We start from the raw sequence: 25,935 nt of genomic DNA on the forward strand, positions 1-25,935 counted from the left end.
TGTTAGGAAAAAGAAAGACAAGAAGAAAGGAAGACAGAAAGTCAAACAGTATAATCAGAGGAGAACTCCCACTGAGCTATGGAATCAGCTTTCCTGCCTCCAGCTGAGCACACGGCAGGGATGAAAGCTCCTGTCTCCTCCTCCAAGGCCATTTCTGCAGAACTCAGCTCCAGGTGAGACATGAACCTGTCTCATTCTTAATCTCTCCACTCCACTCCTGCCTGTACCTGGCTTCCTCAGCTCATCCTCACCCTGTCCCTCTCAGGGACAAGGGACCCTGCAGTGCTACTCCCCACTTAACTGATAACAGAAAACCAAACCGATCCTCGAGCTCCCAGGCAGTGTTGTCAAGCTCCTCCTCTGGACAGAGCACTGGAGACATGACTTGGTCAAGGGCACTGACCCTCATGGAATGCAGCCAAGGGAGTGACTACAGTTCTGAGCCACACCAACATGTCTGTTCTTCCCAGGTGGATCCAAGAAGAGAGACGCTGCTAACCCTCAACTGGGAGGCTCCACAACAAGAAGAGGAGGAACTGCTGGGTATACAGGCATCTCTGCTGCCATTATCTAGGAAGCTCCCTACTCCTGTTGGGCTATGATGCAGAAGAAAGGGTAGAAAAGGCATTAGCCCTTAGAATCTTCCAGCATAATGACAGAGAGGACCATGGTCTTTGGTCCAGAGGGGAATACAGTGGCACACATGATGTCTTCAAGGGATGAACCAGAGGAAGAGCACTCCTCACCTGCCCTGGCAGCCCTGGGGGAGCCGGCAGCTGCTTTTAGCCTTATTACATATTGCACCCACACTACACACTCATCACGCTGGGCTCTAGGTACCAGTGACTGTTTTTTTTTTTTTTTTTTTTTTTTTGAGATGGAGACTCGGTCTGTCGCCCAGGCTGGCGTACAGTGGCGCGATCTCAGCTTATTGCAACCTCCGCCTCCTGGGTTCAAGCAATTCTCCCGCCTCAGCCTCCCGAGTAGCTGGGACTACAGGCGCCCGCCATCACGCCTGGCTAGTTTTTTGTATTTTTAGTAGAGACGGGGTTTCACTGTGTTAGCCAGGATGGTCTCGATCTCCTGACCTCGTGATCCACCTGCCTCGGCCTCCCAAAGTGCTGGGATTACAGGCGTGAGCCACCATGCCTGGCCCCAGATGGTGACTCTAAAGGTGGGACTTGAGGATTTTTTTTACCTTCTACCTCCCCATGAAGTAAAAGGATCATCATTTAATAGATACATGATATTTACTGGTCAGCAATGAAGAGACCTAATTAAATAATTAGTAGACAACTCCTGGGGTGACCAGGGGCTTGAGAAGACCTCCTGGAGGTGGCAGATGAAAGGACACATGGAGGCAAGTTAGAGGCAGAGGACAGAGGTCCCAATCAGGAGGGCAGAGGCAGCCTCAGAGAAACAAGGATGTCCCCATGCCCAATTCAGCAGTGCAGAACTCCGCTGTGCTCCTAAGTGCTCCTAAGGGCTTCTCTGGGACTGCTGAGCTCAGCCCCCTAGAGGCTGCCCTTGGGCTGGGCAGGGCAGCTTGGCTGTTCCTGGCCTGGTTCTCCACAGCAGATGTTCTTAATGTCCCCTGCAGTCAGACACTATGGAGATCATGATCAAAGTGGTAAACCCTTCTTCCAGAAAAATGCACACAGGGTTAGACGACATTGGGAGTTTACAGTCTGACTAGACCCCACTTGGGATCCCCCCTATCATGAGCTGTAGAGGTATCAAGGTCATCATTATTTTGAATGACAAGAATATCACTTTCCAGAAATGAACATTAGCATCATCACAAGCCATGTGTCGCCTAAATAATCCAGTTACAAAAGGGTTGTTTTGTTAAGTTGGCTGTTTTCCCCACAGAAACAATTTTACATACCGATTACATGCAGATTCCCAGGGGCAACCACAAAAGCTCATTTAATAGGATGCACCTGAAACAAAAGCATGCAGTGCTATTTGTATTTCTCTGAGCCTGCTCCCAATGGGACACGTACAGCCCGTGATCCAATGGGGGACAGCAGGCAGGTCCCTCCCTCTAGGCAGTGGCCCCCACCTCAGCAGTGAGAGGAGGAAGAACTTCAAGAGGGACCAGGGAGAGCTGGGGCAGGAGTCTGAGCCTCCTGGGCAGTCACATTCTTGAGACTGTCACAAAACCCTCTCTTCTCCTTCCCCACACTGATACATATACTCCACACGTATGTATAATTCCAGCAGGATCCTCAGAACTGGGGTTAGGAGCCAGGACAAAGGGAGGCCACCAGACTCCAAGCCAATCACTTTCCATTGGGAGGGGAAGTGGAAGAACACGGACTACTGACTTAATATGAGGTATATTAAGATTAAAACTTATTTTTTTGCTTTTCACTAAAATAGAGTGGAGTAAACCATCCTTTGGGGCCATGGTCAGGATGAAAAAATTCTATAGCTCTTAAAGGGATCTCCCTGCCCCTGGGGCACCCCCAGGCTGCTGCTCCCTACACCTGTCCAAGGTGGGCCCCTCATTCTCCTGCTCTCAGGCTGACCTCCTCCGACTGGGGCAGAGTGAGGAGCTCACCCTGCATGAACAAACTGCAGGAGAAGGAAGCTCAGAGACTCGCCTGCGGCTGTGAGTGAGAGTTCAACCTGCTCTGGAGAGACGCGAGTGGTCCCTGCAAAGTCCTCAAAGGTCCACTGCCCTGAGACAGACTGACTCAGCCCAGCAGCACATAGTGGAGGACACACAGGGAGGCCTCAGGAAATACAGGTGTGAGGCCCTGGGTGGCCTCCATGGGAGTTGGGAGAGGTAGGGAAGAGAGGCTCCCTTGACCACTCTCGCCATACCCTCCATGATATGGATGGTGCTGTCAGGCCAGCTGCTGGCAGGGCCCACGGTCAAGGTGGACAGTGGGACTGCAGTAGGAGTTGGGGGAGGGAAGACAAAGAAAAGCCAGCCATTGCCATTCACTGAGAATCACTGTTTCTTTCGAAAGTGACCCAGCTGATGTGGCAGGACTCCTGAAGATGAGAATTCACTGTGTGCTGGTAGGGAGTTTCCTTCATCCCTTTATCAGGCTCCAGGCCTTTGACGCCACTGCCCTGCTAGGGTGGCAAGCGGGTTTCATTCCACCTGCCAGCTTCCATCAGCAGTGGGCCTGAGACAGAGGCTGAGTCTGAGAACTGGCTCACTGGGAAGAGAAGCAGTGACCACCTTGCAACGTCTGCCACAAACATGGGAAGCCAGCTGAGGTCGATACCAGGAAACCAGTTTCTGCAGCTCACACACGTGGCTGTCTCCCAGAAATCGTGTGCCTCAGCTCCCAGAATTCCCCACCTCTATAAGGAAAGCACTCGCAATCTGTGCTGGGCTTCCACACTGTATTGCAGCAGCCCCACCAGACACGTGACACAGCTCAGTAGGTCCGTTTTACAGTGCCAGAAATTGTGGCTCTGGAAGACAAAGTGACAAATCCCCCAGGGCCATCACCACCTGCCCCCTCTTCCTCCCAGCCCCTGCCCTGATGGATAGGACCTCTCCACAGGCAGCATCTACCCTGGACAACCCTTCGCAATCCTGCCTTGGTTCTGGCCCCTGCTTTGAGTCTTCCCAGTTCACTGTAGCCCCATCAAATGATCTGTTTCTCTTCTAATTACAAAATACTTCTTATTCAGGTATTTCTATGGCATTTAATTTTGTGTTGCTTTGTGACTGTGATACTGCTGTCTTCTGTTATTTAAGGGCAGCCTGTCTTCTGTTATTTAAGGGCAGCCGGGGTATATTTTCAAAACATCAATCATATCAAATCCCTTTGCTTAAAACTTCCCAGTGGCTTCCTATCACAGGTAGATTCAAATCCAAACTTACTATGGCTACAGACCCCACACAATCTGAGTCCTGCCTACCTTCAACCTCAACTCAGGTCACTCCTACTGCAGCCTCTGGCTCTCCTTCTCTTCTGCAATCACGCCAGGCTCATTTCTACCCCAGGGCCCTGCAACATGTTCTTTCCCATGTGCGGCTCACCCCTTTACATCAGCCACTCAGGCTTCCACTCAAATTTCACCTTCTAGGAGACCCTCCCTGACCACCTATCCCAAAGGCGCCTCACACTATCATGCTTTCTCCCAATAACCTGTTTTGTTTTCTTAATTGTACTCAAAGCAGCTGAAGTAATCTGCTCACTTGTTCCCTGCCCATCCCCTCAACTGGAATGGAGGCTCCGTATGTGCAGGCAGGGGCTCAGCTGTCTTGTCTAGTTGGCCACTGTATTCCTGATATTGCCCACGCTGCTCCACACACTTTCTGAATGACTTAGCCTCATGACTTGTTAGGTTGTTAGGTTTACACCTGTGCACACAAAGTTTGGCAGGACTAAATTCTTTATGGGCAAGGGTCATGGCTTGCACTCAAATAGTTGTTAATATGACTAAACACCTCTAATGAGCAAAACTGGCAACCAAGCCATTTACTGTGCACATCCCCTCTCCTCCCCTTACCACTACCATCTTTGCACCTCCTCTGCACCTCACTAGGAGAAAAATGTCTCCCCAAATCTCTAATATCTAAGGATGCTGTTCTAAAGTTTCCCATACATACCCTAGAATTCTCTTGATATCGTTATGGTTTTCAATTTTAGCATCAATTCCCTCTGACCCTGAATAAGACACTAAGGCTAAGCAATAAACTTCTGCAAACAGAGTTTAAGATGAGGAACCTGGCCAGGCCCAGAGGAGGAGAAAGGTCTGGCTGAGCAAACACCTCCCTCCCTGACACCCTCCTGTCTTGGGGAGCCGCGGGTGATGGACAGAGCTGGCCATGACCTGAGCACCAGCCCCCTGGGCCTGGCCTTCATGATGTCTCTGGCTGTGGGACAGCTGGAGGAGGAGGGTTACACGCGGGGAGCGGGACTCTGGCCCACTGCATTCCGTGTCCTCATTGTGATTTGAGGGGCCATTAAGTTTTATTGCTAAACTTCCTTGTTGGGCTTTTATCATCTGTGTAAGTGCACTTACTCTGATTTCCATGATCTGGCATAGAGGTCTGCACATCAGCTCCTTGATCATGCTCTTTTCTGGCTGTGGGAATGTTGGCCTCCTGTCGACCCCAAGCCCTCGGATTCCTCTGCATTTCATTAAATTCAATTATTCTTATGATTTTATTACAGACCAGCTATAGGGCTTTCCTGGATGCTGGAACCAGAATTTCCCAGGGGACTAGATTAATCTGTAAAGCTCCCTGGTAGCCAGGGTACTGGGGTAGTACTTGGGCCTCTAGAAGAGCCTGCTTCCTGCCTTGCTTGGAATTTGGCTTGAGGCATGCCAGGGAGGGAGGGTTTCCTACAAATGCCAGCAGAAATACGGACACGGAGGGGCCTACAGAGACCTCAGAGCTCTTTTAAGGCTTCCAAATGCATAAGCACCAAAGTGGACTCCTTGACAGTTACAGGCATCTTGGGGAAGACTCACACACTCACAGATGCCTCTATTCATCACATGGCCCCTCCTTTTATGCAAAGAGTTTGTTTTTTCCTTTACGTTCGTGCAAAATGTGGATAAACAAGCTTTTAAAATTTTACTTCCAGGTTTCTATCCTAAGGAAATAATCTGATATGTAGACAAATATTTATGCATTAAAATGTTCTTTGCAGCACGATTTATAATAGGAAATATGGTCAACAACTCAAACCTTCAATATTATGATGCTAGTTAACTAATTTACAGTGTCATCATATTATACAATGGAATATTATGTGGCCACAAAAAGCATGTACAAAAAAAACACTTTTAGTAACATATGAAAATGCCTACAAGATAATGTTAAGGGGTAAATGTAAAGGAAAAAGATGCATATGAAAGACTTAAATAAATAAAATTAGGGCCAGATGCAATGGCTCATGCTTATAATCCTAGAACTTTGGGAGGTCAAGGCAGGAAGATTGCTTGAGGCCAGGAGTTTGAGACCAACTTGGGCAACACAGTGAAATTCCACTGCTATAAAAAATTTAAAACATTAGCCAGGCTTGGTAGTGTGTGCCTGTAGTCCTAGCTACTTAGGAGGCTGAGGCAGGAGGATCACTTGAACCCAGGAGTTTGAAATTGCAGTGAGCTATGATCATGCCACTGTATTCCAGCCTGGGTGACCAGAGTGAGACCCTGTCTAAAAAAAAAAGAAAGAAAGAAAATCAGATCCCTTCCTCCCACCTGGCACAACAAACCAATGAAAAATAGAGATGAATTAAAGAAAGAAATGAAAAAATAAAAACATTATGACAAAATATAGGGCACTATTTTTATATCCTAAGGGAGAATTTCCTAAAAAACCCACAAACCCCAGAGGTCAGGATGGGAGAAGGCAGACTTGCAGAATGGTTCAGTGTTAGGCTGTGGCCTCTGGGACAGCCTGGGATTTCATTCTGGCTGCACTTTTTGGCTATGCGACCTTCGGAATGTTTCTTGACCTCTTGGTGTCTCCCCTTCCTTACTTATAAAATGAGAATAATTAATCATGACATCAAATTCACAGAATTTTTTAATGAAGACTAAATGAGTTAAAATATGGAAAGTACTAGAACAACGCCTGATCCATAGTAAGTGTGATCAGTGACCAATAAATATAATAGCTGTTATTTAGCTAAAAAGGATGTAAAGCTTTGTACAATGAAAGGCACCATAAACAAAGTTAGAGCAAGAAATAGACTGTCGGAACATGGAAAACACAGAAAACAGACAAAGATTAATATCTATAATTGTAGAGTTCTAGGTCAAGAATAAAAAGACAAATAAATAAAAAGACCTAGCAGAAAAATGGGCAAAGCATATGAATAGGTGGTCCATGGAAGAAACATGAAAAGCTGATTATCATATGAAAAGATATCCAGCTTCCCGAGAGGTCAGATAGCTGCAGACAAGTTGCTCTTTTGCCCAGCTTAGCAGAAATATAAAAGGCAGATAGTATCCATGGCTGCGAGGACAAAGGCTCTGTCACATGCTAGGGTTGGGAAAACCTTTCTGTAGGGCAATTTGGTAGCATCTACCAAAGCTCAAGCTTACTTACCCCAGGGCCAGGGAAATTCACTTTTAGGAATTAATCACAAATATTTATACATGTTCCCAATTATATATGTTTACCAATGCTCACTATGTTGTTTGAATAGTGAAAAACTGGAGATAAATACAAAACCTATCAATAGGGGAATGGTTTAAAATTTCTGGCATATCCAAATTATAAAATACTATTCAATGGTTAAAAAGATTGAGGTAGATTTAGGTGCCAATATCTACGTTTACGTGAAAATATCTTCAAGACCTATTGACAAGTTAAAAAAAGCAAATCACAGAAAAATGGATAGAAAGTGGTGCTATTTATGTTAAAAACAAACACAAAAAACCCAACCCCTGTTGTTTAGGTAGAAGCACTGCAGAAGGAGAAGGAAGGATCCATCCTCCACTGTGAGTGGTGACCAGCCCTGAGAAGGGGCACGGCGTGGGAAGTGAGGGATTTTCACTGTCTACACTGTACTCTTATGTATCCCTTGAACCTTGCACTGCTGATAACAAGAATACTGTTAATATTATTCTTAAATTATTTGTGTAATTAGAAAACACAAGTGGGCAAGTGCAGTGGCTCATGCCTGTAATCCCAACTGCTTTGGAGGCCGAGGCAGGAGAATCACTTGAGCCCAGGAGTTCAAGACCAGCCTGAGCAACACAGGGAGACTCCATCTCTACAAAAATAAATCCGAAAAATTAGCCAGATGTGGTGGCCTGTGCCTGTAGTCCCAGCTACTCAGGAGGCTGAAGTGGAAGGATCACTTAAGCCCAAGAGTTTGAGGCCAGCCTGAGCAACATAGTGAGACTCCATCTCTAAAAAAATAAAAGAAAAAAAAGAGAAATAAATAAATGAATGAATAAAGTAAAATGACAGCATGAAGGTACTTAGTGGCATGATAGTTACACAAATCTATACATGTGATTAAAAAACAAGGTCAATTTTATGGTATATTCATTTTAAAATAAAAGTTAAAACAAGGGGAAAATAAATGAACGACAATAGCAAGAATGATGCCAAAAGTGTAAAAAAAAAAAAAAAAAGTGGTTACCTCTGGATAATGGGATTATAGGTAGTTTCTTTCCTTGATCATTTATATTTTACTGTACCTTCTAGGTTTTCTACAGAGGTTATATATTGCTTTGAGAATAAGACAAAAATAAAGTTAAAAGCTTAAAAAAAAAGTTGGCAGCAGAAAATCTTGAGTCTGATGGGGACCTGCTGCCAGAAACAGCCCGGCTCCTGGAAGGCAGTGCAGACACCTGCTGGAGGCGAGTTATGGCAAAGAAAACATCCCATCTCAGACCTGTTACCAAGGAAAATGGGTTGATGAGTCAGGGGGTGGGCAAGGGTAGAGCCATGTGGCCCCCAACAGGCCCTGCAGCACAGAGGACAGGAAGGGCAGGGGGTGCTCAGGATCCCCAGCACCTGCATGGGTGTCCACGGGCCTAGCAGAGACAAGGTGCTCCTCAGGAACACCCCTCTCTGGGATGCCCCCCTTCACCCCCTGAACATCCCCACATAAATGATATCTATTCAGGTGGTCCCACAGCAGCCTGTCCTTCCCCTGCTAATGCAGGCCTGGAGTTACTAGAGAGAGACAAAAAACAGTGACAAGCGGAGATGAGTATGGCCACACACACTGACTTCTCTCATACAGAACGCTGCAGAAAAACAAAAGGTGTCACGGGTGGCAGCAGCCAGTGTCCTGCTGACACACCCTTTGCAGAGAGCATCTCTGTCGCCTGCAGGGTGGGAAAACTGGGCTTGGGGCTACGTGTGAGGCCCCACCGTGAGGACCAGAGGGAGGTCAGGCACGGAGCCTCGCTACAAAGGGGAAGCCAAGTGCTAGCAAGAGAGGCTGCTCCTGGCTTTGGGCCCAGGCTCTGTCACTGGCAGTGCTACAAACGCCCCTCTCAGAGCCCTCTGCTCACACTCAGCCTGTCCTGCCTAGGAGGCCCAGCCCAGCTCCTGGGGGACAGTGTGGCCTGCGGCGGGATGGAGATCACCCATATGAAGGGCCTAGCACTGTGGCTGCCTCAGGCTCATGTATTTAGTGACAACTTAGGCATCAGTTGGAGAGGCCACTGAAGTGTCTGTGGAGGGTTTCTAATGGGCTGTCGCTGGGAGACAAAGGGAAGGAAGACAATGGGGAGACGGGGGAGGCTGAGGTGGGAAGTGAGTGGCGGGAGCGCTGGCAACAGGGTAAAGGAGTAGGGCCCATGGCATCTCCAGGTCGCTCATCACTCACAGTGACAGGTAACACAGAACAGGGAGGGGTGCTGTGTGCCTTTCCTGCCAAGAGCCCAGCAGGGCGGCCTCACAAGCATCCCATCAGTTCCAGGCAGAGAAGCAAGTGACTTGCCTCTGGAACCCACAGGTGCCAGAGAGCACCGCCTTGGGGCAGCACAGATCAGGAGGAAGCTGAAGGCCCTTTCCCTTCCTGGCCTTTCTAAGCAGGATACAGGAAAGAAACTAACATTGACTGGATACTTACTATGAGCATAGAAACAACAATGCAGACCAGCCTGGGCAACAAAGTGAGATCCCATCTCTACAAAAAATTTAAAAATTATCCAGGTGTGGTGGTGTGCACCTGTAGTCCCAACTACACAGGAGGCTGAGGTGGGAAGATCACCTGGGCCCAGGAGGTTGAGGCTGCAGTGAGCTGTGTTTGTGCCAGTGCACTCCAGCCTGAGTGACAGGGTGAGACCTTGTGTCAAAAAAGGAAAGAAAGAAAAGAAAACAAACAAACAAACAACACTGCAAAGAAAGACCACGGTCTTCTCTGGGAATCAGTATCAGGAAGCATTTTAATTTTCTTCTCCATACTTTCCTGTATTATCGCTTGACAAAATGTATATGCATTACTTTTATAATTAGCATAGAGTCATAAAAAATAAATTCAGCTTTTTAGTTTGAACCCCACTATTTTGGTTTGTTGGGGTGCTTCAAAATGTCAATGCATGGCCTGATATGTCAGCTGGTTAGCTTTTTCCCAAGGCTAACCCTGCCAAATGTGAAAGTATGCCTTTTTATATTGTTAACAAAGTTGCTGATTAAAACAAGTACATACCCCTAGACAGACTCAGGCCAGATTCACAGTCACAATGTATTCAGGGGATGCTTCCCCTCAGGGTAGCTCCATCCTGTCTGATTCTCCCCATCACACTCAGGAAAAGAGCCACTCATTTTGTCAAATGTCTTGATAAAAGAAAGACATGCTAATTCATCAAGCTCAGCAATCCTACACCAAGAAACAAACCAAGCAGCACATTCAGCGATCTGGAGTAGAAGTTGTGGTCTGCTATGTTAGATGGATCCCAGTTTGTTTCTGTGAGGTTCTAAAATGGTCTGTCTCCAAAGCACTCCGTATTTGGCCTGGGACTGACACCTGGAACACTGTGATTTCCGGAATTCACCCTTTCTGCACTTAGGAAACCTGGGATGACACTGCTGGTCTCTGGCCTCTTGGCATTTGTCCTTTACTCCAGGTCCCTCAAACACTGCAAAAGTGGTTTCTTGATCACTGGGGGTTCTCGGAAGCACTCTGGCACGAGGTACAAAGCCAGGCAGCTACGAGCTCTCTGCTCTCAATTCACCTGTCCTGAGCTCTGAACTCCCTAAAAAGCATGTATATTCCATCCCTTCCTAGGCTAAAGACCATGCTCCTAATGAAGGAGTGTGTAGAAAGAGAATTAATCCAGAGCTATTACCATCTGATGGGAACATTAAAGGGCGGCACATCAGGAAGCTAACCACGTGCTTTTGCCCTGATCCCTCTCACTCTGCCCGCCCAGCAGAAATAAACTCACACGCGCAGAACCATGAATGACCAGGGGACTGGTGGCCTCTCCTGACTGTAACTGGAAGGACAGACACATGAGGGTGAAGACGTTGGAGGTTCCCAAGGAGGAACTGAAAACAGCCAGCCAGTATCTGCCGTCATGGCTGGGACGGGGTGCAAGCAGGGTGATTTCGGCTCTAGGTTCAACATAACTTCCTGAAAGACTTGCTTCCAGCAGCTCTGAGGCTGGCCAGGGAGTGTATTTTATAGCTAGGAAGAGAACTGCAGTGCTGCCTGGCTGGCCTCACGGTGGGCACTTCTTCAGGTACCTTTACCCTCGAGGATGCCCTCACCAAGGCCCTAGCAGACCTGAGGCAGACGCCCCTAAGGCCCCATCATTGCGCTTCATCAGGAGAGGCCCACAAGACTGGAGGGTTTTTGAAACTAAGTTTTGGGGGCTTGTTTTGGTCTCTTTTCTAGGAACTCAGAAGAAGAGCTATAGGAAACCTTTCCTTTGGATTCCCTTAAGAATTTAGCACTTGCAAGAAAGAGTTAGGAAAATCCATGGTAAGAGTAGGTTTGTGAACAATTTCCAGGCTAGCCAAACCCACAGCTACTGTAGGGGAAGGGGAGGCGGCCAGGAGACCAGGGCTCAGGCTCTGACCCTGTTCTTCCTGGATCCTAAGGCTCTCGAGGCCTGAAGCAGCTCAGGACTCATGGAGCCATGGGCGATCTATGTCATTTCCCTGTGTGATAGTCTCATCTGTAAAATGGGGCTAATTGTACTCACTTTTGGCACTCTGGGTAAAATGAAAGATGACCCTTCAGGAAGACAATTTGTTACTGCCGTCGGGTGACACACAATTGTTGGCATGAGGACCCTATGATTAAGAGGAGGAATAACATTTCCTCCTCACAGAATATGCCTCTGTGGACTAGCAGTCCTCAGGCACCGTGACCTCGCCATTTCAGCCCTGCTCCATGAGGCACTGACCTCTTGCTTTTCCTTCACAATCTCTTACTCACAACACTCTGTGCCTGCACCTGCCATCCCCTGGCTCTCACGTGGCCTTGTTTGCCTTCCCAGGGGCAGCCCTGTCCCTCTTGGAAACCACCGATGGTCAATTTTCCACACTCCATGGGAGTAGGGAGGACACTGGCCCAGAAAACTCCTGAGCCACAGGCCTTCCAGCCCTTATTGCAAGCATGTTTGATAGCATTTATAGCATTTTACTTCCTTGATTCACTGTGCTCATTTCAGGCTGAAACTGCAACTAGGTGAAGCAGACAGAAGGCATTCTAGATGCTAGGTGATCTGCAGCTCCAGTCTGGCCTCCCCATGCCTTCTCAGCTCCCGGGCAAGCACAGGCCCTCCTGTGTGCACCACCATGCCCGGCTAATTTTTTATTGTAGAGATGGGGTCTTGCTATGTTGCCCAGGCTGGTCTTGAACTCCTGGCCTTAAACAATCCTCCTGCCTCGACCTCCCAAAGTGCTGGGATTATAGGCATGAGCCCCCAGATGAGGCATCAGCCCTAATTTTATTTCCAGGCCCAGTCTGTTCTAGGTAACATCTCAGGGTGCTTCCAGTCTAATTTCTCCAATTCATGCTGACTGGGAGGAAGATGCTCAGAGCTAGGGGTGGTAGAGCCTCACTGAGCTCTAGCTAAGGGACAAATGCAGCCCAATCAGGACTTCTGTGCTGTTTCCATGGCAATGGGGGGTAGGCCATGTGCACTATGAGGGTGGGGACCTTGCCCATCACCACTGCATCCCCCGGCTTAGCACGGGTCCTGGCATCCAACAAATAAGTGCTTCTTGGGTTCACGTTGCAAAGCGCCACGTTCATCCTACTCTGAAAGAGGGAAGGGTGTGGAGGGGGAGGAGCAAAGTTCCACTCACATGGGGCGTGGAACATGACGAGGACAGAGGAGTGTTCCTTCACAAACTGGTCAAAGTCTTCATCGGTCAGGTGATAAACGGAGCCGCCCTCATCTGCCCAGGGAGTCTCAGGGACCTGGGGCTGTGGCGGCTGCGGACTGGAAGACCAAAAACAGGCAGAGCTCAGAGCAGGCCCTGGGGCCTGGGCAGCCCTTCTAATTCCAGCCCCCTGGACACAAAGCTCCCCACAGGCTCAGGATGGCCCACTCCAGGGGCTCAGCCTTTAACAAACCAGAAACTGCCCTCATGGAGGGGTCGTGGGGTGAGTGGTATTGTCCTGCCCACCTCCACCTTCCCCGCAAAGCCCCAGACAGGTACTTAGCTGATATCCTGTTATAAACCGTGGCTTCTGGCTACAGCTCTCTAGATAGCCTAAGAAATCTCACTTCCTCCTGGGAATCTGGGGGCTTGTTAGCTTTCTCAACCTATTTCAAACTTTCAGCAAACTGGAAAGAATAAATAGCAACAGTGAATGGTGACCTTTGGAAAAGCTCACTGTTGTGTTTAAAACTGCCCCCTGGGCAGTGGAGGGGAGGAAGAGGGTACAGAGAGGAGGGAGTGAGGAGGAGAGAGAGAGGCCAGGTATCTGAGAAAGTTCAGATTTAGGCCATGCAAGGGGAAGCTGCCACATAGGGGTGCAGGGAAGGTCGCAGTGAGGGAAGGAAGGCTGGGGGTATCCTAACTATGAGAGTGTGGACGCTACATCACTAATCCTTCCCAGAGGCCAACAACCAACTTACTTAGTTCTCCCAGAAGCCAAATCAACTCTACCACTCATCAGCTGCAAAACCTTAGGCAGCCGCCTGACCTCTCTGGAGCCCGTTTCCGCAGCGTGACTGTGTGCCAGTCCTATGTCATCATCTTGCTAGGAGGAGGGAGGCTTGCAGGGACCCTCCCTTGCTCCAAAGTTCAGGACAAGGCGGCTGGTGGTGACACAGTCTCTCTGCTGCTTTATTGCCACAACTACCCTTGCCAGAGCACCTTAATTGCAGCTTTGAAAAAACCCTCGAGGATGACAAATGTGAAAAGACAACCATTGTGTCCCGCCTTTGAGAGCCTACAGGAGGAAACATTTTAAAGTTCCAGCAGCCAGGGCTGGATAATCCAGAGGGAGCGAAGTGGCTGACACAATGGAAATCTGCCACTCGCTTCCCTCCGCAGAAGCCCGGGTATGATGTCGCCTTCAGAAGCCCTCTCTGGCCCTTCTGACTGGGCCCCACTGGCTGCCACGGCCTCCCGGGTCCCAAGAAATGGAAGGAGGCAGGGAGAGGGCAAATCAGTCTCAGCCCATGCATATCCAATGTCAGATGGGACTGGTGACAAAATCAAGCTTCAGAATGAGTCACCAGCCAGACAATGGTCCTAGACAAACATCATGCAATCTAGGTTCCTATACTTGGGCTCAAACTACTGACCCCTCAAAACACTACCAATTCCACTTCAGAGCAATTTATCTTTACAATACACCTGCACATGTGCACAATTATGTGCATCTGAAGGCATTCACTGCAGGTTATTTGTCATAGCGGAGACTGGAAGGACGGCTTAGGTAAAGCTTCTTGGGTTCACGTTGCAAAGCGCCACATTCATCCTACTCTGAAGTAAAGATGCTGTCCATCTACACGAGGCAGGGCTGAGCGCTACAAAGAATGATGTTCTGTACGCACTGATGTGGACAAACTGCTGGAGATGGATGGAACAGTCTAGAATTTGCTAACTTTTGCATTAAAAGGGGGGAGATAAAATATACTTATTCACATTTGCTAATATCTACATAAAGCAACACTCTAAGAACATGAAAGAAACTGGTCTAAGTTGTAAATTCTAGGGTATGGGGGGAGGATAAGAAGGAGGAAAGAAGTGAAAGGGAGACTTTTGAATGTATTCTTTTTAAGAATCTTAAAATTTTGCCAGCCTGCGGAATGGAGTGAGACTCCATCTCCACAAAAATATGAAATAAAAAAATTAGCCAGGCATGGTGGCCTATGCCTGTAGTCCCAGCTACTCAGGAGGCTGAGGCGGGAGGATTGCTTGAGTCCAGGAGTTCAAAGCTGCAGTGAGCTACGATGGCACCCTCTGCACTCCGACCTGGGTTACAGAGCAATACCTTATCTCAAAAAAACAAAAAACAAAAAACAAACAAACAAAAAAAAATTGAATTATGTGAATGTAATCGACTCAAAAACTAAATTTTTAAAAAGTGCAGCAAGTGTACAAATATAGGATGGAGAAGCCATGGCTTTGCAGGAGTACAGGCACCGGAAGGAAATAACCGGAGGAACTTCTAGTTAACCACAGAGGCGAATACACTCTAAAACTGCTAAAATAACAGTTCAGGAGTTTAAAACAAAACACAAAAAACTTTCTGGGCAGAAAAAGCAGAGTAGGGGCCCAAGAACAACACCCACACAGAAGACAAGGCTCTGAAGAGCCCGGAGGCCCACTCCTTGAAGCAGAGTTATAGCCTACAGCTGAGAACAGGAGGTTTAGCGGTCATGGGAGTCGTCAGATCCTCAGATCCTAGGGCGCCTCCCTCTCCCACCCAGGAGACTGGAAGTTTCTTTTCGGGAGAGGACTGGAGAACTGGGCACCGTGATAAGAGGATGTACTGGGAAGAGACGAACTGAGTGGGAGTCTGAACCCAAAACACTGAATGATGCTTTTCACTCCCTGCCTACCCCAGGCTGTGAGCTCCTTGAAGACTGGGCTCTCCCTGACCTCTTTACTAACTCCTGCACCCAATACACAGCAGACGCTCAATACATGCTCGTTGAATAGGAGATTCCTTGAATGAAGGAATGCTCATTTCTCTCATTCGGGGAAAAATGGCTTAAGGAAACGGAAGTGTTTAATTCCGAGAGAGGACATAAAGGAACACAGTGGCTATCGTCAAATATTCCAAATTGCATTAAGAAAAGAAATTCAGATTTGTTTTCCAGGGTCCTGAAGAGGAGAATCAACACTAACAAGTGGAAGCTCCAGAGAAAGAAACTTCAGTTTGGTGTAAATAAGAGTGTTCTGTCTATAGCAGGGGAGAGGGAAAGAAGGCCAAACTGGGAGTCAGAAGACCTGGCCTGAGTCCTGTTTCCTCCACTAGCCACAATCAAACAGCTTAAAACAGTGACAAGACAGTGCACTGTGGTCCTTTCTTTACCTAGCTCTCAGATTCAGCTAGGCTGAGAATGGATGTGAGATGCTTTGTAACTTTATAAAGTACTACCCCAATGCTCCTAGATATAATTTATCACCTAAATCATAAGAGTCATTCGAGCATGAATGGGGAACCTCAGAATGAGTCCAATGGGAGTGAGGAAATGCAAACTTTGAAAGGAGAATTGCTGGGGCAGATTTGATGACTTGTATGTTCCCTTACGATCTGCCTTCATGTGACTGATTTCATGAGCTCCACAGTTTGGAGACAGCAATTGTCCCAGGCTCTCCAGGACTGGGAGGGTCACACAGTCAGACCCTCATCTAAGCGAGATGCACGTACCATAGATGAGAAGACACAACTCTACACATTATGAGTCCAGAAAACTTGGTGTTTGTTAATTCAGTTCACTTCTGGTTGGTATGAAGCTACACAGGCCAAAATGGCCCTGCACAAAATGGATCACTGCTTATGCACCCCTTCCCCTGTCTGCTAGCCCAACTCACCAGTGACAGCTTCAAGGGGCCAATGAGATACGTGGCCATTAGGAACACAAAAGACACCAGCGCCACAATCAACGTATCTACTCCAGAGCCCTCATACACTCAGACGCCAGGGCTGACCCCCTGCCCTGCCTCACCTGGTGCCACCCTTCCCTGGTCCAACCACCAGTGTCACACATTGAAGGGCAGGACCTGGGTCTTCTCTCCTAGGCATTGGAGAGCCATCTGGAGAATTAGCTAGGCTGGCTTCACCCTCATCTTTGTATACTTGGCTGCACAGAAGCCCTGAGCAGCTAAGGGCCAATGGAGAAACCTAGGGAAGCAGGAAAGATGAGGTCACTATTGCCCACCAGGATCTGAGGGGAAACTGGAAAAGGCTTAATCCACTCCGTATGTGGGTTTTTCCGGGAAAACCCACATACGGAGCTGGATCTATGCAGGGGAAATAATAACAATATGCTATCTTTGGGTAATAGGGTGGGGAGGACTTTTGTTTAACCACACTTTCAGGTTTTTCTGTAATAAGCCTATCTTAGTTGAGTATCTCTAAAATCAGAAAAGATTTTTAAAAATTAAGCCAGCTGGTAGCAGAATGACATTGCTAGCTCTTGCAGAGGATAAGGCCGTTAACAAGAGCTCCTTCTCATCCACGGCGGGGGATAGGGGGAAGTAGGAAGTGGGGATGGGGTACCCAGGACCAGAATCTGGAGGCAGCTGTGGGGTGCAGGCCAGCCAGAGCAATGTGGGTGGGGGAGCCGGGATGGGGTACACTGAGAGGAGAGGAGTGAGAGGACGGGGTGGGAGGCTCCAACGGGGAGATAACAACCTAGTTCAGAAACGCCATTGATGTGGTCCCTTTGTCTAGGGTTAGCAGGCAATTCTGAACACTTAAAAAAAACACACAAACCTTATCCTTCCAAAAAAGATATGAGGGTGTTTTGAAATCAGAAAAGGTTAGAGAAGGGAAGGGAAGCAGACAGATTTTATGCTCTGGTGACAAATGAGATTGCTATTTGTTGAGACCTTCTCCCAAAGCAGAATGAGATGTGTCTGGCTGGAGGAGAGGACACGCTTATTATCAAATGAAAAAGGAAAACAGGAAAGCAAAGGCCCAGGTTAAGACAATGAACACATGATAATGGGCAGCAGCCTTCCCAGGCGGGGGCTGGAAATGAGGTAGCCGATGGGGACAGAGATGTGAGAACGCTTCCAAGAAATAAAAGATATGATGCAAACATGTGCTAGCACTTGTGTCTTATCTCCTGGGAGTAGGCAGAACAGAAGATGGAGATTCTCCACCTTTAGAAATCTAACAGTTTCATGTGCATTTTTTTTTCCTGGTACAAAACCCACCCTTCTTTCCCATTTTGTTGAAAATACACATTTTCAACCTCCGTATCTTTGGATAACTAATTCTTTAACCCTGGGGTTTGCACACTATGTCCCTAAGGTAACGATGTCAATAAATATCCATTGTGTTAGTAGCCGAGGGGAGGGGGTCTGAGCAGAACTTGAGGAGGCTGAGTTGGACCGTAGGGGCTGCAGGGATCCATCAGGGCCCTGCCACTGCTTACTGGCAGCACCACCCCCTCACTGTGCCTCAGGAACCTCATTCATAAAACGAAGAGAACGGTAACATCTTCCTTACAGTGCTGTTGTGAGGATTAAAATGATAATCCATGTAAAGAGCTTAGAACAGTGTCAGCCACAAAGGAGAGCCCAAAAGACATTGGCTGTTATTATTTCAACACATATGCACAAATACCCATGAAGCAGCAGTGGCTGGTAAGTGCCAAACTCGTGACACACAGAGCGCAGCCTGAGCCAGGTGCGTGCTCAGCGAGGGTGGCCTGGGGAGGATTCCAGAAGGGGACATCGTGAGCCTGTTGTGGAAGTGCTGGTGAGAAGTGGGAATGGGGTGATCTGGCAGCACAAAGCAGCAGGCCTGGCACAGTGGGGGCTCCAGGTAAGGAGGCAGGGGCCAACAGGGTGGTGGGGTTTGGCATTACAATGATCTAACCATGTTATAAAACAGGGATCACAGGTTGCTATGAAGCAATGCCTGTGGGGGTTGAACAGTAAAGCACTCAGCAACCTAAGGCATTAGAATATTTCTTAGTACCTTCACAGCACCTAAGACAGTGCTGTGTTTGAAATAAGTGTTCAACTGACAATTCTATTTTCAGAGAGCCCTGCAGTGGAACCTCTCTCAAACCTGGTAGCCTAGGTGAGAAATACCTCTATCCACCAGATAGATGTGTTGAGGAGAAACTTGATGTGAAATGTGGGAAGATTTCAGAAAGGCCCTGACTATTCCAGAAGAGCTGACAGGCTTAGACAGCCCCTCCCCAATTCCAACCCATGGAGAAGGGAGGTAGGGAAGACAGACTCCACACCCAACACCGAGGCAGGTCTGATCATCACCGGCCAAAGTCACACCAAATGGCTCCTGCAACCTAAATTCCCACAATCCCCATATGACCTAGACTCAAGCCAGAGACAGCTATGTAGGCAGTACCACAATTCCCTTCCTCATTCTCTCCCCCAATCCCCAGCCAGAGCCCTGCGACCCTCAGGCCCAGCAGGTGCCCTGCCCTCTGGGTCCACGCCCCCTGACACACACACACACACCCCACTTACTTCTTCAGCCACTCCAGGATGTCCTCGGCCGTGGACCCATAGTTGTCATACTGGAACAAGAACCGTCCTTTCCTGTGAAACATGGAGAAACAACGTGGGCTCAGTCAGGGATGCAAATACCACCCTGAGATTATGGTCAATCACCAAGGAGGGAGGTGAACTTTAGAAGGAAAGTGGGGGACGTACTCAAAATAGCAGATGGTGGGGAAGCCACGCACGCTGTACTCCTCCTTGATGTTTTCAAATTCAGAGGAGTAGACATTCATCCCGGCCAGCACCTGGGAGGAAGCGGAGAACAGCCGTGTGGAGCCTATGCCCTACAGACATCCTCTAGTCCACACGCCATCTGTCCAGCTGCTGTCCCACCAGAAAGACATGTGGGACAAAGCCCCACAGACTGATGTGCATCAGGGCTGCTGAGAAACAAGGCCAGCGAAGCCAGCCAGGAATCATGACTTGGCGCTGGAGAAGCCAGGCAGCTGGGCCGAGAGCTACACTCCACATGCCTGCTCCCTCTGGCTCCCTGCAGGAAGAACCACCCCAGAGCAACACAAATGTTCTGAGGGTTGCAGAAGAAGCCTGGCCTTGCCATCAACTGCTCTCAGAGAGGGGCCACAGTCAAGGATGTGTTAACGCCTGTTTCTCTGCTCATGTCAACTAGGGTTGTACTCTTTCCTAAGCAATGGAAGTAAGTGGCTTTCATACACCAATTCAGCTCTGCACAACATCCTTAGACACCTTCCTCGATACCTCACAGTTTGCCCACCTAGGCTTGAGTGTGATGTTTTCAAATCTCACAGCTTATATGTGGCCAGGGAGACTGTGTGGTTCTCATAACACAACATGAGAAACGAGGCACCTGCCTAACTCTCCCCCCTCTAGGCCGTGCTGTGTCTCGCCAGTGTTTCCTCCTGTTGGTGACCATTACCCACAGCCTGGCTGGATCATCATCTCAGAATTCTGAACATATTCTGGCTCCAGGGGTCCACATGTCCACTATCCCTGAATCAGAAAGAGTATTTTAGTAGCTGGGTAACTGATGATGTAGCTAAATACTAAGACTGACTCAAATAAAGAATCCCCTAAAAATCCCTCTGCAGTGGCATGATCATAGCTCACTGTACCCTCTAACTCCTGGGCTCAAGCAATCCTCCCCCGTCAGCTTCCTGAGTAGCTGGGACCACAGGCGTGTGCCACTATGTCTGGCTAATAATTTTTTTCTTTTTGGTAGAGATGAGGTCTTGCTGTGTTGCCCAGGCTGGCTTCCAACTCCTGGGCTCGAGCGATCCTCCCCCTTCAACCTCCCAAAGCACCAGAATTACAGGCATGAGCCAGCATGCCTAGCCAGGACTTTGAATCTGTTTTCACCAGAGAACGTAGCTAGAATGGCCAGACACACAAAGGATGTTCCACAAAGCAGAGTGGCATAGAAGCGAGGGCAAAGTAAGTTAAAAAAAAGCCAGCAGCAGTTACAGAAGCAGAGAGAAGAAACCCAGGAAGCTGGACTTCACTGAATAATATACAAGGACACACACAGAGAGAAAAATAGTGGTTTCAGAGGACAATAAACTTGATTGCAAAGACAGCTTCCACCTATGAGTCATGTGACCTTGGGCAAGTCACTCACCCTCACTGAGGCCCCTTGCTGGAAGATGTGAACATCACAGGGCTCTTTAGACAACTAAATGAGATGAGAGGTTTTAGCACAAAACTGGAGCTCAGTAACTGTCATCTTCCTACCAAGTCTTCCTGGTGATGGGAGCCACTGTGCCTCTGGGCTCTCCATTCCTAGGGGCACCTGGATATCTTTCCAATTGTTTTAAGTCCCGAGCACAAGGCCTCACATACAGCAAGGACACAATAAATGCTCACTAAATCACTGATTTTTTTTTTCCTAACCCATTTTAGGATGCAGTAAATAATACAGGAAGAATAAATTTGAATTCAAATTCACTTGAAGCCCTGGAATGTTCTATAAAAGTCATTCTGCTCATTTCCCAGACTGCTCCAGTGGCCTGTTCCAGTAATATTTGTCTACTTTAAAAGTCCTTTTTTTTTCTGCCTAATTGATCTCCCCAGTGTCAGTGCACATTCACCACAGATTAATCTTACATGTCCTCCTCGCTCATTACATCACTTCCCTGCACAAAACCTTCCAATTTCATTGAATATAGGCGAAAATCCAGCTCCATATTCAATGCCCATATGTTACCTATTTCATTTTTGAATCTTTCTTTCTTACAAAACTCTTCATTGTACACCTGTTAGGGTCTAGATTTTTTATTCTCCTAGGAACAAGACAGTCGGAGATTTCTGCACAGGAAGGAAGTTGGGCCGTCTGCCTTCTCAGACATCTTGCTGAGTGCAGCAGCAACATGGTGTAGTGGCTGGAAGCATGGGCTCGGGATGCCTGGGTTTGAGTCCCGATTCCCTATGTGGTCGTGTATTTCCTTCAAAGAGTCACAGTTGTCTCTGTGTCTCACTTTTCTCATCTGCAGCCGCTTCATGTGGTTGTTGAGAAGATTCAATGAGATAATACAAGGAAAGTATCAATAACACTCAAAATGTATTAGCTATTTTTGTTACTAGGACTAGGAGGTGCTCTATTTCTGCCCACATTTCTGGAACACTTGCTGTTCTCTCCTGGTCCCCACTTGGTGCCTTTCAGTCCCCTTGCTGAGGCTACCCATCCCTCACCTCCTGGAGACCCCCAGACTCACCCATCCCTTAAGGCAAATCAAACCTCACCTCTCTAGGCAGACTTTTCAAACCACCTTTGCTTGGGGTGAGCTCTTAATTCTCCAAGTTTCTGTAGCACTTTTGTGCCACTTTGGGGGCATCTATTAGTTAATGAGACAAAGGTTTTTGAACAACTACATACAAACACTCTCTGGAGTTAGAATTTGTGAAGTCAAACGAGGCGAAACACCTGGTCTCGGCCTACGGAGAAGATAAGAACACAGCCTCCCCCCTCCCCACCGCCATCTGCATGCTTGGGGCCACTCAGCTGGCGTGACATGCTCTTCTGGGTGTTCAGCCCTGCTGCCAGGAATCATCACGGCAGCTTCTCAGCGTAGGCTGTATGTGAGCTTGCACTCAGAGGAGAGTAAGATTTCAACAGACGTCCCGGGATGGGCAACTGGAGGCAAGGCAAAGAAAGATGTGGCCCAAGAAATGGAGCACATTTCCTTCTAACTGGAAGGCAGGATACACAGAAAGGAGAAGACATGAGAGAAAAGGCTGAATGAGTTGGCCAGAATCACTTTGGGAAAGGCTTGAAATGCCTGAGAAATCAGGACTGTATTCAGGAAGTGATGGAGACCTCCCGAGGGTTTCTAAGTAAGAAAGCAATCTGCAACCCAGTTGCATCTCTCGAAGCAGAAGGACGAGCTATGAGGGAATGCTGTGGTCGGGAGACAAGTCAGCAGCCTTTGGCAACCAGTTAGCATGGCCCACTAGAGCGTGGACAGGACTGGTGGGCAGGGAGAGGATGAAGGGTGCATGAGGAAGATGCCTGATGATGCCTCAGTAAAGAGATGTGGGGGTGGGGGGCGGGGAAAGAGCCTGGCCCCTGGGGAAAGGTCTTAATGCAAAGTTCACAGTCTGCCAGATGGAAAGATACTGAATTTTCAGACATGCATTTGAGACACAAGTGAAAAAATCCAGATGGAGATGTGATGCAAGCCATCTGACATGTGACACTGGCACTTAGGGGAAGGACTCGGGCTCCACAGAGTTATGTTTTGTTGAAGCTATGGACAGAGATGCAGTCATTGGAGGGCAAACCATAATAAGACAAACCCTTGCTCCAATGTGTTAACAGGAAAGCGGAACCTTGGGAGCACCCCCATCTAGCCGGTGGGAGGAACATGGTGCAGGGCAGCTGTAGGGAAGAGAGGGGATCAGTCATCTTTGTTTGTGAGCGCTCTGTGGGGTACAGGGCTTCTTCCGCACAGCCCATTTGTTCCTCACCACAACCCAGTGAGGTGGGCAGGGTTGGCATTATCATCTCCATTTTATAGATGGAAAAATGGAGGCTCTAAGGCTAAGGAACTTGGACCAAGATCTCCCAGCTGGTTAGCACGAACCAGCACTAGAGCCTGGTCTGTACAAATCTGTCGTCATGACGGTTCTATTTCATGGTGTTTATACCCAGACTGGCCCATCATGGCCGAGGTCCACCAAAGACTGGCAAAGCTCAAAGGCTCAGTGCAGATGTCAATAACTGGCAAGGCTGGGAAGAGGCAGATGGAGACAGGGCTCATTCTAACGGTTGCTCTGAGATAGGGGGCAGCGTGGCTGCTAATGAGGATGTCAATTAGCAGGAGTAGATGGGACAGATGCGATGAGTCACTAGACGTCAATGACAGCAAAAAAGAGGCAGCCCTAAGTTTGGAAATGGCAAAGGCTGTGCATCCCTGACCTGGCATGCCTTCCTTCCTAATGATATCATCAGGTTGAATACCTCCCAAGAAATCTGTAGAGGAGGAAGATTTTTTTTTTTTTTTTTTTTTTGAGACGGAGTCTCGCTCTGTCACCCAGGCTGGAGTGCGAGGAGGAAGATTTTTGACCCTTGCCAGAGACAGAGCCAGCCATAAAGGCTCAAAGATGACAGAGATGAAGAGGAGACAGAAGGCCCTAATCTAGTTGTGTTTAGCAGCGAGGAGGAGGATTTCTGGGGAACAGCAGCCCATTTATTAGTCCCACCTCTTCTCTGTGTGTGAAAACAAAAAGCAATTGACACCTGTGGTCACTCAACCCCTCTAGCCCGGTCCCCAGTTTCTGGTGAGCTGCCCCTGCAGAGTAAGGCCCTAGCCTCTAGGGGCCTCCTACATGGGTGATGCCTGCAGTGGCCAGGGCCCTTTCCCCTTTATGTAGCTGGGAAAGGGCTAGAACTTTCCAGAAGATGCTTTTCTAGGAAATGAAAGCGAAAATAAAACAAAACAAACCCAAGCAAGAAAATATACAAACAAAGAAATGAGTTTACACAACCCAGATGTCTTAGGCCAAGGCAGCCAACACCTGGTCACAACTTGACTTGCCCAGCTTTGTAGACAATGCCCCTGACTTTTCTGTAATGTTGAGGGAATTAGAATGGGTAACTTTTATATTTCTAGACCTGGGCCAGGCAGGAGAAGCTGAAATTCATTTTTTCTTTTTTTTTTAGAGACAGGATCTCACTCTGTTGTGCAGAGCATGGCACACTCATAGCTCACTGCAGCCTTAAACTCCTGGGCTCAAGTGATCCTCCTACCTCAGCCTCCCAAGTAGCTAGCATTGACTACAGGTGTATGCCATTGCACCCAGCTAATTTTTAAAATTTTTTGTAGACATGGGGTCTCACTGTGCTGCCCGGGCTGGTATTGCCTCAAGTGATCCTCCTGCCTTGGACTCCCAAAGCACTGGGATTACAGGCGTGAGCCACCATGCCCTGCCGGAAGCTGGTATTCTGAACTTGAGTGGTCTTTGCAGTTAACCTTATAACCTATCCCACAAATGTCCTTCTCACTATGCTTCTGGCCTTAATAACAAATGCTCTGAATTCCTTTAAAAGAGAGGACCATCACTCTTAATATAGAGCTTAAAATAAAACATACCCACCAGGAGTGATGAGCCACAAGCCTATTCATTCATTGGCAAATACCGGGTATCTAATGTGAGCTTGGCCCTGTGCTATGTGCTAAAGAAATAGACATGAACACGACTCCCTTGCCCAAGAAACTCACATATCATAATTAGTTTCAAGTGCTGAACAAAGTGATCTGGAACAAAAGCAAAGATGAACATATCTGGCTGTGCTTGACAGGGACAAGCTCTGTGGCAGTGTGGGAGGGGACCTGGAAGAATATTGAGTTTGGCAGTGGATGCAGCATTGGCTGAGAATGGCCCACGAGATGCACCAAGACTGGCACCAAGTCCTCTTCTGCTTCAGTGGGTCTAGCCAGGATAACTTGTGATCTGATTTGGGGCTGAGCTATTTACCTTCAACAGCACAGAATTTGGGAAGTTGAGCTGAGCAGATTTCTAAGTGTATGCGGGAGTAGGCAGAGAAAATACTGTGGGTAATTAATTCTTTTCTCCAGGCTAAATAATCTCAAAATATGGTATCTATTGAGGTCCCAATAATGTGAAGTGAAACTTCCCTGGAGTAATGTATGTGTGCCCCAAGACCAAATGTCTCCAGGCAAGTTACTAAGAATTCATTAGTGAGAAGCAAGCAGGACCTCAGTGTCACCCCAGAATGAGGTCAAAAGAGAAAGCATTGGCTTTCTGCAGCCCCATCTTGCAGCTGGAGAGCAGGGCCATCGCCATGCCCAGGTGCTGCCACTTAAACTTTTTAAGTTGACTTTGAGCTAATCACCACTTAATTTGATCCACAAAGATCATGATGCAGTTTCAGGACCTCAGATCTCCCTTAATGGGGCTTTGGCCACACCACTGAGATGGCTCCTCTCGATAACCTTTCATGAAAGATGTATGGATTTTTCCACGCTCCCTAGAGGAGCCAGCAGCTGTTTTTATGTTGCCATCAAAACAAGATACTTCTGCTACTTGGGGAAAGTGCAAAAATGGACAAACAGAAATCAAAAAGAATTAGAAGCAGGATCCCAGAGAGGTATTTGTACACCTATGTTCATTGCAGCATTATTCGCAGCATCCAAGAAAGCTGGAAACAACTCATCAACAGATGAGTGTGTGAAGAAAATATGGTACGTACATACAGTGGAATATAATTCAGCCCTAAAAAAAGAAGAAAATCCTATGACATGCTACATGGATGAAACTTGAGGATATAATGCAAAATAAGCCAGTCACAGAAGGACAAATACTATATATTCCACTCATAGGAGTAACTTAAAATAGTCAAAATCATAGAA

The 25,935-nt window shown here is 47.8% G+C and overlaps 1 protein-coding gene across 1 annotated transcript in view; it reads right to left on the reverse strand.

Annotated features, from left to right (window-relative positions):
* The window catches only part of PDIA5 (protein disulfide isomerase family A member 5), a 93,362-nt gene that overhangs the window by 16,264 nt on the left and 51,163 nt on the right, over positions 1–25,935 (reverse strand). The window contains exons 9-11 of the mRNA XM_017855345.1: positions 19,244–19,335; positions 19,058–19,129; positions 12,725–12,861 (exon numbers count right to left, since the gene is read on the reverse strand). Of these exons, the coding sequence (XP_017710834.1) occupies positions 12,725–12,861; positions 19,058–19,129; positions 19,244–19,335 (301 nt within the window). The remainder of the gene's footprint in view (positions 1–12,724; positions 12,862–19,057; positions 19,130–19,243; positions 19,336–25,935) is intronic.

Source organism: Rhinopithecus bieti, unplaced genomic scaffold (assembly GCF_001698545.2).
Source record: "Rhinopithecus bieti isolate Rb0 unplaced genomic scaffold, ASM169854v2 scaffold_39586, whole genome shotgun sequence".
NCBI classification, from domain to species: Eukaryota; Metazoa; Chordata; class Mammalia; order Primates; family Cercopithecidae; genus Rhinopithecus; species Rhinopithecus bieti.